Source organism: Gadus morhua, chromosome 12, assembly GCF_902167405.1.
Source record: "Gadus morhua chromosome 12, gadMor3.0, whole genome shotgun sequence".
Classification (NCBI taxonomy): Eukaryota; Metazoa; Chordata; class Actinopteri; order Gadiformes; family Gadidae; genus Gadus; species Gadus morhua.
The window spans coordinates 6,510,516-6,525,404 of record NC_044059.1 but is presented as its reverse complement, the minus strand read 5'-3'; the positions used below and the strand labels follow the sequence as shown (position 1 = coordinate 6,525,404).

At 40.7% G+C, this 14,889-nt stretch overlaps 2 protein-coding genes across 5 annotated transcripts in view; both read left to right on the top strand.

The window, feature by feature from the left end:
* p3h2 (prolyl 3-hydroxylase 2) overlaps nucleotides 1–7,546 on the top strand; it is a 50,018-nt gene extending 42,472 nt beyond the window's left edge. Inside the window, exons 6-15 of the mRNA XM_030372412.1 lie at nucleotides 1,037–1,126; nucleotides 1,929–1,969; nucleotides 2,089–2,180; nucleotides 3,030–3,157; nucleotides 3,430–3,525; nucleotides 4,013–4,163; nucleotides 4,282–4,399; nucleotides 4,779–4,854; nucleotides 5,152–5,292; nucleotides 6,181–7,546. Coding sequence (XP_030228272.1) covers nucleotides 1,037–1,126; nucleotides 1,929–1,969; nucleotides 2,089–2,180; nucleotides 3,030–3,157; nucleotides 3,430–3,525; nucleotides 4,013–4,163; nucleotides 4,282–4,399; nucleotides 4,779–4,854; nucleotides 5,152–5,292; nucleotides 6,181–6,273 — 1,026 coding nt within the window. The 3' untranslated portion in view covers nucleotides 6,274–7,546. The remainder of the gene's footprint in view (nucleotides 1–1,036; nucleotides 1,127–1,928; nucleotides 1,970–2,088; nucleotides 2,181–3,029; nucleotides 3,158–3,429; nucleotides 3,526–4,012; nucleotides 4,164–4,281; nucleotides 4,400–4,778; nucleotides 4,855–5,151; nucleotides 5,293–6,180) is intronic.
* Nucleotides 7,547–7,835: 289 nt separating this feature from the next.
* Nucleotides 7,836–13,878, top strand: LOC115555517 (galectin-3-binding protein A-like). 4 transcript variants are annotated; one of them, XM_030372416.1, is made up of 7 exons: nucleotides 7,840–7,980; nucleotides 10,183–10,263; nucleotides 11,334–11,528; nucleotides 11,843–11,974; nucleotides 12,259–12,505; nucleotides 12,595–12,914; nucleotides 13,508–13,646. In XM_030372416.1, exons 2-7 carry the CDS (start codon nucleotides 10,203–10,205, stop codon nucleotides 13,585–13,587), a joined length of 1,035 nt encoding a protein of 344 aa, XP_030228276.1. In that variant the 5' UTR covers nucleotides 7,840–7,980; nucleotides 10,183–10,202; the 3' UTR covers nucleotides 13,588–13,646. The 4 variants fall into 4 exon arrangements, with proteins under 4 accessions (XP_030228275.1, XP_030228276.1, XP_030228274.1 ...); XM_030372414.1 differs by having other exon boundaries at nucleotides 11,337–11,528; nucleotides 12,595–13,878; XM_030372413.1 differs by having other exon boundaries at nucleotides 12,595–13,878.
* The last annotated feature ends 1,011 nt before the right edge of the window (nucleotides 13,879–14,889 follow it).

Here is a 14,889-nt window from a genome sequence, read left to right as displayed (position 1 = left end):
ATCTCTAATAGAAAGACACAAGTACATACTGTGCTGCAGAGTTATTAAGGACCCAAATACACGCAATAAACGCATGCCTACAAACATAATAACATAGTTGTATTTCAATGCAGCTAAGTATACACACTAGAGAAATACCATCGGTGTGGAAACATTTTCCAAAGTACAGTCACATGTCTATAATCTCTCCATCCCTCCCTTTCTCAACATCCCAAACAGTGCGCCAGTTACTGTGGAGTATTTAATGATGATTGAAAAATCCAAGAATACTTTCCAACTGTTTTATTATCTAAAACCTGGCTGGAAACTATAAACCCTAATAAAATATAAAAACATTTGAACAGAGAAACATAGTATGGAGCAGTCCATAAGGCTTGGCATGTCTTCCTGGCAGAGGAAAATTAATGTTTCCTTCAGTCTACTGTTTCCTTCAAGTACACTAATGAAAAAATGACTCTCTTTGAATCAGATTTGAAACGGAAGGCATATATCTGAAATATGTCTGGCTTACATCTTAAGCCTGTTAAAGGACAGGCAAAATAGTTTTCTCATACTGTCAAACCTTGTGAACAGGTTCAAACTAAAAAAAAAATATTCACAGGTTGAATCTGCTGAGCACCATTCAGCTTTGTTCAAATGTTACTAAATATCTAGTCTCCGCCTCCTCCATTTGCACCACGTCCCTGCATCACTCGTCCTGAACATTTGCAGCATAAAACTGTTCCGTGTCTTGAGGTAATAAAGCTTATTACAGGTTATTAAATCTGCCATTATATCTGAATTTATCCGTAGACTACTGAGCAATTGTTGGAAATCACATTTTTCCCCATGGGTCTGAGGAACTGTAGTGTACAACCTATTCTATGATTGGTCGTGCTGGCATGTGGGATCTAATATCTTGATGTGTATTTTGACCAAGCTGTGTCACTGTGTGTTGGTACGGAAAGCCTTGTGGTATCACTAATATTCTGTAAAGTAGACCATCTAATATCTTGACATGTATTTGACCAAGCTGTGTCCCTGTGTGTTGGTACAGAAAGCCGCGTGGTACCTGAGACGCCACAGACAGGAGGTGGAGCTGCTTCTGATCGGCAGTGACATCATGGGCAGGCAATTCACAGAAGGGGTGAGTCTGCATCGTGTGGATTATTTGAGTGCCAATCCGTGGGCAAGACACCTCAATGAGCCGAATCTGCACTCACTCTGTAAGACATTTTGGATGAACCGGTCTCTTAAGGGACAGTCCCTTTAGGGACCGCTTACGCTCACTCGCCTACACCATGCCTATGTTGTGGATGTGTGGACATTGGGATCAAACAAAGCATTGTTTTAATGGGAGTCTTTACTTTCTCTCTGGGGCGCTAGGGTCAGGGGGGTATCATAATTACATGGCCTGTTAAGCCCTTTGAGACTATACCTGTGTTTAAGGCCTATACAAATACAATCTAATTGAATTGAGTCAAAGCACAACGTACTAGCCAGCCTTCTTGCAGAGAGCAGCATGGTTAACGGATTTAAATTTAGATTTAGATTTTGGATTTTGGATTTCAATTTAGTATCATTTGGGATTTAGGTTTGGATTTCAATGTTCTTTCAAAGGAAGGCAATTTCTATCAGAAACATAACTTTTGTGCCTGTGTCAGTTTGCTGCTTGTCAGCGTGTGTTCTGGTTTATTCCAGTAAGGGTAACAGGTGTTTGGCACAGCCGTTGTGATGGCTGTCTTTTCTGCTAATGCTGCCACCTGCTGGTTGCAAAAGGAGCATAGATTAAAACGTATGACACGTTTGAACATTCAGAAGATGTATGTATATAATGTGTTTTTTGAAATTCTTGTTTGGACTGCTGTTTAAGGGAAAGCAAAGCTGAAAGTTAAGCTGTTTGAATGAATTTATTTATTTATTAAAACATTATTTTTAATTCCTTACAGCAATACTGGAGCAGCACAGGAGGAAGAGAAGATTCAAACAGGTATAAGAGGAGAAGACATGATCAATTGGCCAATACTGACTGACTGACTGACTGACTGGTAGACAGATATATGTTTAAACATTATAAAAAACAAATATTCCACATTCCGGTTTTCCCAGGATACCCTCTGGTACAGACGGCTGGATGGATTACGTTCCCATCTCCGAGAAAAAGAACAGCACAGAGTCTCAGCCACAGCCAATCAGAGAAGGTAAAATTCAAACCCCTGCCTTCCAACAGTTTTTGGCAACAGCAGTTGAGGGGATTACCCTAAACAACAGTGTGGCAGAAGCAGTTTAGGGAATAACCCTTTTCAATCCATTCTTAACTTTTCATTTATGTAAGGAGTGATATTTGGCTCCAATCACATGTATATATAGACATGCTAGACATGCACTGATGCCCAGTCGGCACTATGCCTTTAGCGTCGGAAGACGGGTAACATGTACATGAACATGGCGGTGAAACACTGTCCTGAAAATCCATATAAAGCTCTTCTTCCCTTAACAGACATTTTTATCCAAAGAAAATCTGTTTTTTTTAACGAAATATATGATTATTGAGCAGTTGGAGGAGATGTATCTTGCTCAAGGGTGCCAACAGATAGATTGTGGACATTGGCCCCTTGTTTCAGTTCAACAGTTCACAAACCCACAGTGCCCACAGTGCTCACAGGCCCAGTAAAACATTAGCTCCAGTACACATAGAGAAGGAGGTCAACGTAGAATTCCTCTGCAAAGCACGGATCGCTTACAGTGCGAAGGTTAAGAACTTTTTTTGTTGTGTACTGGTGGAATAGTTTGCTGAGGGGGTGTGAACATACAAAGCAACTCTTGTTTTTAATGTAGCACCTAAAGCCACATTAAAAATAAATTCACAAACTCAAATCACTTTTTATTTTAAAAAAAAACCTGGGCTGAGTGGGCATTTCAAATGTGTGTCAATTCCGAGGCTTTAATCTTAAACAATACAAATACAAGCCGTCAGCGTTCACTCCATGGTTTCCCACAGCTCACAGTGAATACAAGGGGGCTCTGTCCCTGTGCCTTCATCTGCCTAGGTGGTCCCTTGGTGTATGACAGCGTGCAGCTGGTGCAGAACTCAGTGGCCCTGAATGGAACCCAGAGAGTGCTGCTGGATGACGTCATCAGCGTGGAGGAGTGCTCTGACCTCAAGCAACTCGCTCAAGTGAGAACCCGCCCTGGCTTGAATCGCTGTTGTGCGTGCATGTGCATGTGTGTGTGTGTGTGTGTGTGTGTGTGTGTGTGTGTGTGTGTGTGCGCGTGCATATGTGATAGTGAAGTAATGTAATGAACTGCAAATGTACCGTTTGGTGTACGCTGCACGTCCTAATGTGTAATATCTAATGTCCATGATTGTATGCCATGGCTGGTAGATGGTCTATACTGATGTAGTGCCTGGTTCCCTGCTGATTGTACATGTGTGTGTGTTTCCTCCAGGCTGTAACCATGGCAGGGGACGGCTACAGGGGGAAGATGTCTCCTCACACTCCTAATGAGAGATTTGAAGGCGCCACCGTCCTCAAAACCCTGCTGGTAGGCGGACTGATAAAACGATTCCTTACCCGGGGTTTAAAGATTTGTTAATTTGATGCCCTCTAATTATATACTGCTGTGTATTCACTTGGCACACCCTTGCATCCACAGTAAGATATTTAAGATAATATCAAATGTAGCAAGTAGTTATGCTCTCTAATTATAATCTGCTGCGTATTCATTTAGCACACCCTTACGTACTAAGCGTTATATTTAAGTGCATAATTGGAAACATTTAAACTACAAAAAAATTACAGATCATGTGTCACATTATAGAGGACATTGGACATCAAACCAATGCCTTTTTGGGGGTCGCCCTTTGCTGCCCCTTATTTTCAAGAGTTATTTGATAATGTCTCGTTAATATCAGACGATCTAACAGACCAGCCAAAAGATTACCATTCGCTTCGACAATAAATCGACCGTAATAAGTATGGTAGTGTAAAGAACCGTGTTTAATCGGCGATGACCTTTGCCCTCTCTGCAGTACGGCTTCGAGGGCAGAGTGCCTCTCAAGAGCGCTCGTCTGTTCTACGACGTCAGCGAGAGAGCCAGACGCATCATCCAGTCCTACTTCCTGCTCAACTCCACCCTGCACTTCTCCTACACACACCTGGTGTGTAGGACAGCCATCACAGGTTAGCCTCGTCGCAACCACATGTACGCTTAAACACATGCGTAGACACAAACATAGAGACAAACACACACGCACACATGTACGTACAATCACTCAGATATGTATGTGTGCTTCCACAGGCCAACAGGACCACAGGAATGACCTGAGCCACCCTATCCACGCCGATAACTGCCTGCTGGATCCCGAGGCCAATGAGTGCTGGAAGGAACCACCGGCCTACACTTACAGAGACTACAGGTTCCCACTCCTCTCCCATCTCCTGAACCTAAATATAAAGATAGATTATACACTATCTACAGTAGGGATAGCTTAACCTTTCCAGTTGGCAGAGCCATAACAAAATGTTTTAACTTGAAGTTGTTTGAAGAAGCGCCAAAGAAGAGCTGAAATTAGACGCGATAATTTGGGCTGTGTTTGTGTCATTTGTGTAAAGTATGATTTCATTAAGGTCTATTTTCAGCCTGTTTTTTCAGCGATATGAGATCACTTAAGAAGCCAAATATGGCTCTTGCTATAGCTTCCTGATCTACAGGCTTCAGTTAACTGTGCAAAAAAACTCCTGAATTTTATGTTGAAACCATGACTTATGTCGCAATCCTTTCTTCATTGTCCTCAGTGCACTGCTGTACCTCAATGGAGACTTTGAGGGCGGAGAATTCATTTTCACTGAAATGGATGCCAAAACTGTCACGGTAAGTTTGTTTTTGGGGCGGGGAACTACGTTTTTTTTTAAATAGGAAGTGACCTCTGGTGGTATTATGGTGCTCTTAGCCAAAACAAAGCAGTCAGTCACTAGGTAAAATAAGGAAATAATTCTACAAACCTTGAGTTCTGGTTATTTTAGTACTAGGAATATTTTACTCCAGATTGCCTTGTTCCATTATCTTTCAATGTCGTTTGCTTGCTCCAATTGTTCTCAATCTGACTTGCTTCCTGACTGTGGATAAATGCTTAGTGACGATATCAATACCTAATCCTCCCCCATCCAGGCGTCTGTGAAGCCAAAGTGTGGCCGAATGGTGGGCTTCTCGTCGGGAGGGGAGAACCCGCATGGTGTGAAGGCCGTCACTAGGGGGCAGCGGTGCGCAGTGGCGCTCTGGTTCACGCTGGATCCGCTCTTCAGAGAACTGGTAAAAGCCTTCCCCTCAGCCACCGTTGTTCTTGTGATACATGATACGTGTACATGTGCCGTTGTTATCTATCTTCTACACTACAGTATACCGTTATCATTCATCCATTAGAAGGGAACAAGCCTTCTAGAGCTTTTTTCAAGATTCTACCCGCGTGTGAATTCTCCACAATCGGGTGCTCGCTTAAATTTAAATATTTCAACTTCAACGTGAAATTTACTTGAAGCTGGGTTATGAAAGCCTGTCAGCAGTGAGATTCTCTCGACGTCACTCACATCCTGAGATCTTGATTGAATCACCAAGGCGTCATCCATCTGAGTCACCAAGGCGACTCAGATTCTGTAGAAGACGGTACAATTCACCTATTTGTGTGTGCCTGTGGATGGTGTGATGAACTTAAGACAGTAAAAAAAATCAAAAAACATGCTTTGTACAAAGAGATTAATAAAACTGATTTGAGCACATAAAAAGTGTGTGAGACTAAGTGGGACAGAATATAATATAGTATTCCTCATTGGTACTTCTTTTGAGAATATAGTAATGGCAAAAAAGATTTCTGGTGTTGAAATCTTTTCATGTGCAGGGTTGTTACTTTACAAGAGTTTCACCTGCCTCCGTATTACGTTAACAAGGAGTCTTCCTGGCAAGGAAGACTCCTTGTTAACATAGTACGTAACTCCTTGTTAAATTACGTTTACAAGGAGTGTTCCTGGCTAGGAAGACTCCTTGTTAACATAATACGGAGACACAAAAAAGTTATATGTATTCTTCAGTGCACTCACACTAAAGTTCAACTTGAATCATGCTAACTTTTTGTCCTTGACCTTTTCTATCCTTCTTCCCGATTGTAATTCCATCTCCCTGCTTGGTTGTTGTTGTTTATTTCAGGAGCGGTTGCAAGCCGATGAGGTGGTTCAGGACTTGGACAGCAAGTCTGCAGGGCATCAGGGCCTTAACATTAACCCGAAAGATGAACTGTAACCACAGACCACCCACCCTCCACCTCCACCTCTACCACCACCACCCCTACTTCACACTCTCCAATCTGTTTGAATTTATTTATTTGATACCTTTTTCTGGATCGGAACAATTTCTATTTTTGTACTGTGTGAAGTGCGAGGTGAATTAATATTATTATTGTTGTTTTTGTCGTGCGTCAATGGCTGTTGTTTACCTCGACTCCATCTAGGATTCTGTCACCACACAGCCAGTACTTTAGCCCTTCCTTTCTATGTCCGTCCGTCTCGCGATGACAAGAGAGACTTATTTTGGTCGGTGGAGAGGGGATTCTGACATTAACAACAGCGACTGTCTGTACCTGTAATATTATTGCACTGTGAAGAATGGCGTTTAACTATGTTTTATTATGGGATGTCAAGTGTTTGACGTTGAGGTTCTGAGCAATATATTTCTGGAATATATTGAAAAGAGTATTTATCAGTATCATATTATTAGAGAAAACACATATTTGAAGTAGAGATGAAAACCCTTGCAAGATGTCCCGTTAACAAAATTGGATATTGCGCAATATCTTAAATAGTGCATTAGAAAGAGCTACCTTATGGCTACCAGGATCTTGGCTTGACATACTGTTTCAGAATTCAAATTTGTTACGATTTACAAAAATCTCATAACAAAGAAGACGAACATGCCAATTTATAAAAACTTTAAAAAGTCCTCTGAGAATTTAGTATTTATGCAACTGTTGATTGTCTTAAGTCAGTAATGAATTGATCCGTTACTTACTAATACACACAATGTCTGCTTTTAACTACTCACTTGCTCCCCTCATGACAAACAAAGTAAAAAAAAAAATTGAGTTTACAAATTTGCAAATGCTGTGTTCATGTGTGTTTTATTAATGTTTTGTTTTTTTATGATAGCTGCATTTGCATTTGTCGTGATTAAATCTTAGTCCCTTTTGTTATAAAAGTGATCCATTGTTCCTGTTTGAAGGAATGTTTATTTTTTGGGAGGCATGCGTTTTCTTTCCTCTTTTCCTTTTTTTTTGTTGTGATACGTACATGCACTATTTGCTCAATGGCTACAAACCATTCTCACTGATTCAATCCGCTAACCAGCGGTCTAATCGGTCTGAAAAGTATTTGTTTATGCATCATGGTTTGATAACTTCTGATTGGAGAGGATTGTCAATCTTCTTTGTCTCCCTAATATTTAAGTATAAAATGCTGTATCAAATTGGTGTGTATGTGTGTGTGTGTGTGTATATATTAAAATTGTTTAATTATAATTATCTTATCGTTCCTTCCGTTCTTTGTTTCACAGTTTGCTTGCAATAATTTGTTGTCTCACACATAAAGATGTTACTTGGCTTTCTAGATGGTCATTGTTAGCCTACAATCATATCATATTTTAAATAATGTCGGTAAGATAATAGAAACATAATTTCATGTGGTTAATTATGTTAGATCATTATAACATTATTATATGTATTTTTGTATAATTTATATTGTGTTTGACTGTGCTGTACTCTATATGCACCTGTTAGGCCTACAGATGTCAACAACAGACTCTCAAAGTGTGTGTGCGCGCATGTGTGTAAGAGACACATTGGGAGTCCAACACTTCTGAACTGTGGACTTTCTATTTCTGGGGAAACAAAGACTACAGCTGCAACAATTCTATCTCCACTGCACTTGTGAAGAACATCTCTGTGTTTTGCACTTGGTGAGTTAGAATTATCTCCCTCTGTTGACTAGTGAAGAGTTCAATATATTCCGATGTATACGTAGCCTGTAGTTCCAGGGGTTGACACTAAGGTTTCAAAAGCACTTGCCCATCGGGCAAGTACAGGTCAGGTTCAACTTGCCCGAATGTAATGTTCACTTGCCCAAATTATAATCTGAATCGTGAACGGGCCTCTTTTTGCCAGGCACCCAGCCTGGTTTTGGGGGGGCTCAGAAAAATCATGTTAGCTTCCACACATGTTGTGTTTAAAAAATAACAAACTACTCTTTGTTTACTTATTTATCGAGCGGTCACATCGTGCCATGAAGTGATTTCAGTCCACCGTTCCAACCTATTAAAGCTATCGCCAAGTTATATGTAGACCTGCATGATTTTATGCAAATGTACATAACTAAATGTCAGAGGTAGTAGCAAAGATATGTCTTTTTAACTTTCAAGTTTCTTGTAGCTCTAACTGAATAATCACAATTGCGTTTCTAGTAGGGTTGTCAGTCACGATACTGGATTTTCTAACTTCATCACTATTCCTGGAAAAATATCGATATTCTATACCATTTTTGATATCAGGGGAAAAGTTTTTTTCAGGAAAGAACATACCCAAAGTAGATTATATAGTAGAATAGATTATATCTCCATAACTGCAAGGGCGATAATGTCATCTTTGGGCCAAAAGAAAGATTGTTGTGCAAGTGAAATATTCAATGGGGATAATACTTGGTTAAAGTGAATAAAGCCATGGGACACGGCATAAGTGGAAGATAACATTTCCACCTGAAATAATTATCAGTATCAGTTGGTCGTTATCAGTTGGGAGCGCTGTCTTACTATGAGACACAAATAAAGGTAGATATCTTACAATTTAGACACTTGGCACCTCTATTTAAAGTTCAGGGCAATCGAATGCACCAAGCCAAACACTCGCAAATAAATATATGGCCACTAGATTGCGCTGAAGAATATGTTTTCTGATTGAAGGCAATTTACCTATTTCCTAAGAAACCTTCTCTTATTCATTGATTGAAAACACCATGTTAAGTTGCAAAATTTGGCCCATACTGGATAATCTGTTTATGGTGGTTTTATTCGATCAGAATCAACTTTGTGGACAAAAATCACAAAAGTAATACTTCATTTTTGGTTATTACAAGAAAAGGGGACGTTTCTTCTTAAGTTGTTATTTGCGAGTTTTAGTCACAGAATGATATGGTTTGGACTGTTGGAATAAGTGGAGGCTCAGCTTTCATGTATACAGTAGTTTGTGAGGGTCCAATTTCGTGAAAAAGATCGCTATTGCTCTGTGCATGTGCACAGTTATGAAACCCAAATCCGTGTTCTCGACTTCCTTGATAATTTGCCTCAATCCAAAGTACTTCCAAAGTAACCGCACTCCTCCATCACTACTCCATTTAACTTCTACCTAAACCGTTCGCGGAGGTGCTGCACTTGAGATGCTAGCTGTGTTGGCTAACCTGTAGCACTGCCAGAGACCGCACTGCGAGACAGAAGGCGGGGCTATATTCGCACCGAAGCGATGCGTGTCTGTTAACTCGCTTTCCGAGAGAAGAGAAGACAGCGCGCTGATCAATTGCAAATACTTCTATTTTGTGTGGTTTTGAGGAACAAAAGGTTGTTCTGCAGTTTCTAAAAACATTTGAATAATAGCTTTTATATTAACATCCACCCAAAATCCACTTGTCCGTTCGGGCAACCAGAATAAATCTCAACTTGCCCAAACATTTTTTTTACTTGCCCCGGGCAAGCGGGCAACCGTTAGTGTCAACCCCTGAGTTCTGTTGAAGGAACAACATGAACTCATTGACCGTCAAATGTAGGCATAATAATGAACTCTGGGATATTTTCAAACGCCTATCTGTCTTCTGGTAGTGCTACTTGTTTTAAAGGTGGAGTGTGTAGAATCTAGTAGCATCCTGCACAACGGACTTGGCAGAAATGGAATATAATATTCATATTATATTATATAATATTAAAGTAGGTTTTAATTAGTGTACAATCCCATAAAAATAAGAATTGTTGTGTTTTTGTTTTTGTTCAATAAGATCAGGGATCGGCTGTGATAGCGATAGGATCAGTTGGTTGCAATCTACAACCTCCCCGCGAGATGCTGCAAAATTCGACACTAAACCTTTAACGAACAGTAAAAATCTGCCGTTGTATTTTCAGTTGTATTGTCCTTCAGAGAGATGTCGAGAGGACTTCTCTTCCTTGCCTGTGTCCTTCTCCTAGTCAACCTGTCTCATTGTGGTGGGTGAGCGCTAGCTAACAGAAAACAGCATGTTGGCTTTTGCATTGTATGATGAGGTAAAGGGTCAGTCGACATAGGCAAATGATAGGTGCATCACAAACACTGGTTTAAATCTGTTTGTGCAAAGGTATAACTTTGTGTGTGTGGTAATTTGTGTTCCTGATTTTGAGACTAATATGCTGCTTTGCTATGCTGTGACTAGTTTTTATAGCTGGTACATAGATGATTGATTCAAGATACATGCAGTGTGGGCTCGATCAGTAAATTAGACCAGATTAACAATTGTTAGGCTTGATTTATGGTTACACATAACTCATTGGATTCTTAACATTTTTTATTGAATAATCTGCTTAAGTATCTGTTGAAGTTTACAATATAGCAACATAAATAAATTAAATATAAAATTTCTGATGCATATTGAGAGATTGTACAGGTGGAGCAGTGTTTATTCTGCCAGGTTAACACAACAGGAGTTGTGGACGGTTTGCCCTCTACTTTCTTTAAATCAACATCAACCTGGCCAATAAATTACCAATACTTATAACGAATAGATCTTTACTCTCATTTACCTTTCTTTTAATTGTGTGTTTGTCAAGGACATGTCTTTGAGATGCCTAGTGAAATTAAATGTATCAACCAGATTAGTTGTACCCCAAAACATTTATCACTGTAGGCTACTCTTAAAAGATGCCAAGTTGGGGGGTAAGAGGTAGGTATACCCCCAACTTAATCAAACCTATTACATGAGAGAAAACAAAGGACTTAGAGGCATAAAGGAATAGTGCTGCGGCACAAAGACAGAACATGAGGTTTCAGATAGACGTCAAGTAGGACTCACCATAGAGTTTCTCTGTCATTTTTCATGAAAGTGAGCATGAATAACACAAAAATGGATGTTTCGGGGCCTATGGCCTACATCCATGGCCCATAGTCCTGGACCATGGATCCAGCACTCTTGAAAAAGATGCCTAGCCCCTACCTGTTCATTAATGTCATGTATTCTCACTGTAAATCAGTTTGGATTAAAGCATCTGCTGAAAGACTAAATAGTCACCATAAATCACCACAGCAGGGTTACAAACCGGTGACATGAGGCTGGCTGGAGGCAAGCGCTCTCACGAGGGCCGGGTGGAGGTCTATATCGCAGGAGTGTGGGGTACCGTGTGTGACGACGGCTGGGACATAAAGGAAGCCATAGTGGTGTGTCGCCACCTGAACTTCCCCAGTGCCAGAGAAGCTGTTGACGGAGGACGGTATGGGCCAGGTATGTACAGTATGTGTTGGTGTATCCTGTTTGTTGCTTTGTTGTTGTTGGTGTATTTGTTGTTTCTCTGTGTTATTCACGTAAAGGGGTTCATAACATATTAACAATATTATAATTTTATGTAATTTAGATAAAATATTATATTTCAACATTTATGATCAATTATTGGACGATGATATATATCATCTAATAATTGATCAGGTATGTTGAAATATATTGTTTACATATATGTATATATATACGGTATATAGGTCTAACCTAATTAACCATGCAAGTTTGTGTGTTAATTCTGATGTTTTTTTGTTATGGCCTAGGGCAAGGTCCGATCTATTTGGATGAATTGAATTGTTTGGGGACGGAGACAGACCTCACCAAGTGTGAATCCTCCGGTTTAGGAATATCAGACTGCAAACACGCGGAAGACGCAGGGGTTGTCTGTGCCAGTGGTAAGATGTGTGTGTGTGTGTGTGTGTGTGTGTGTGTGTGTGTGTGTGTGTGTGTGTGTGTGTGTGTGTGTGTGTGTGTGTGTGTGTGTGTGTGTGTATGTGTGTGTGTGTGTGTGTGTGTGTGTGTGTGTGTGTGTGTGTGTGTGTGTGTGTGTGTAAAGGGTCAACTACAACCTCCCCATACAAAAGCTACAAATCAGAAAGGGAGAATAGATCTTATATTCTTTGCTGAATATTCATGCACAAAGACTCAAATAACCGACATTTCAAAAAAAATCTTACAGACTCTACAAAGAAACCTGTGGAATTATTCGTGGAGCACAGCACGACGATTTCTGGATTCCTGGGAGAGCTGTTTGAAAGTGGCCGTGACTGTGATCTGATCTTGTCTGTGGTGGTTGAAAACAGCACTGTGGAGACCATCTGTGCACACAAACTCATTCTCTCTCTAGTGCCCAGCTGGTCCTCCGAGGCCAACCTCAGCATTGAGGTCAGCTCCAAGTGCCAACCACATGTCGCGTACTTTGTCAGGTAAAAACACCGTTGTATGAATTTGACACCCTCTCTAGGTGTTTCTGTGTGACCTGGTTGAGAATGAAGTGGTTGATTGAACCTTTCAGGTATCTGTACACCGGACGGATGAACATCACCATGACCTCTTCCCACTGCCTTCACAAGCTGGCTTCTGAGTGGGGCTTAAAGGCGCTTCAGGAAGAGGTGGGAAAACTGTTGATCCTGCTGCTCCCAGAAGATGCAACCTTCCAAGCTCAGTCATCATTGTTTGATTACGCAGTCAGCATGGACGATGGAGCTCTGCAACAGTCCTGCCTTCGCTACATGGCCTGGAACTGTGAGGCGCTGGTCGCGTCCCCGGCGTGGACCGGTCTGTCTGTCCACGCTATCAAGGGTCTCCTTTCTCGCACAGACCTCACGGTGCCCAGTGAGTACTTTGTCATCCAGGCTTTGGAGAAGTGGGAGGATGCCCAAGGCAAAGCATTGGGGTCGGGGGATCAGTTTGACCTGTTGAAGCTCATACGGTTCCCCATGGTCTCTGCTGAGGATTTGAACCGGCTCAAAGATTCACGTTATCAGGCAGGGAAGTTAGAGGGTTTTCAGTTCAACGCCTTGACCATTGGTAATCTGTTTGGCGAGCTCATGAGCAATTGGAAGTCCTACACTCCTAGGATCTACACCGGCAAACCGTGGAGTTACACCTTCACATCGGAAGAGGTGTCAGTTTTCAAAAAAACGTCACTATATCCCAAGGGGTTAAACCATGGCGAACTTGCCTTCACATTCCGCACACCGGTACACAACAGTGCCTACTTTGCGCTCTTCGGGGATATTGGATGGTACACAAGGTTGTTTGTTAAAAGTGACGAATGTTCCTACAGCAGCACTAGGGTCTGCCCTTCCGCAAAGCTGTCATTGGAGAACGGAAACAGCGCTCTGCCTGAGTTGTATAAAAACGCGATTGTTTACAAGAACAAAATAGTTATCCGCTGCGATGGCCGTTATGTCTCCCACATTCAGGACTTCAAACATCCTCAGGAGGACACCACGATCCAACCAAACCACGGTTCAGGCCAGGTCTACCCATGCCGCTCGGATGAATACTCCTACACTATGGTGATCCGTCCTAAGTACCGCACAGGGTTGAACTACACTGAGGTTGAAGAGGAATGAGGAATTTAACGCGGTAAACATTCAATTTGAATAAGGAGTAAAAATTACTCAACTGATTTTCTTTTGCCCTTTATTCTGTTTTGGGCATTTCCTCCCAGTGTTCTGAAATGGGATCAATTAATAGTTTTTAAACCTATGTTGTGAGTAAAAGAGAAGACAATATTTAAAATATTGTTGCAAGTGGCCTGTATGCATCGCCTTCACATGGTTTTGCAAAGCTGTACATGTCTTAAAGATATTGATGTGGATGGTTCCAACATTCTCATATATTCTCGTTTTTTTACATTTCTCACAGTGCAAATATGTGAAAATGGGGTTTTAAGATGGGACATATGTAATTATAATTTGTAAGCCCATGTTACAAATATAACAACGAAAAAAACATTGAAATGTTAATGCATGATTGTGGACTAGGCTATATGGAAATAGTACAATTCCAGGTCTTCTGGGAATGTTTTTGGTCGCTGTGTCATAATTCAGCTAAATTTTTAATATATTGTTGCTTAAGGCACACTCATTAACGAGAAAATGTCAAACTGGCACTGCATGTTGAAAAGGTTGCTGACCCCTGCTGTATATATAAATGCTTCACCAATGTAATAACAATAAGAATAGACATTTAAATAATAAAAATTAAAATTAATGCTCAATGTGTTTTTAAATTTCTGAACAAAAATAATGGTACAGGTATGGAGTGTCTTAATCCCTGCCCCTATATTACATTAAATTGGAACTAGGCCTTCGTCCAAGATAGGAAAATAAGATAGCTATCGGCAGCACAAATAGGACTAGTTAAACTAGAAAAATAAATAAGTGGCTTCATTCTCCACAAAAAAAACATGCACATCTTGAATGCAGGCTATTCCTATTGGTTAAATATCTATAGTGAACTAAGGGTCTCATGTCAGTTTTGGTTTGTGCATGAAGCCCTTGCTTTATCACAGTAACATAACACGTGGCTGCTACAATGACACTTGATGTCCCATAACTTGATCATTATTTTATTTTTTCACATACCTGTTTCTTTATGTATAAGTTGCTGTTAGGCCTTCATGTCGGCCTGTCCCTTCGGATTGTCAGAGAGTGGACTGATCTCATGAGGAAGAAGCTGGGGCTATAAGTCATAAAGCTGACAGGTTCAGAAAAGCAAAACAGAAGCTGAAAAACTTGTATTTCGCAGGTGTGAGGTGCTTGGTAAATAACACTCCATTTTGGTTTATTAAAACGTT

What these genes read in the sequence shown, in the direction of transcription:
- LOC115555517 (XM_030372413.1), top strand. Translation starts at nt 10,203, where the DNA reads ATGTCGAGAGGACTTCTCTTCCTTGCCTGTGTCCTTCTCCTAGTCAAC. An exon ending in CGGAGGACGGTATGGGCCAG is followed by an intron (nt 11,529 to 11,842) that starts GTATGTACAGTA and finishes GTTATGGCCTAG; the next exon opens with GGCAAGGTCCGATCTATTTG. An exon ending in CATGTCGCGTACTTTGTCAG is followed by an intron (nt 12,506 to 12,594) that starts GTAAAAACACCG and finishes TGAACCTTTCAG; the next exon opens with GTATCTGTACACCGGACGGA.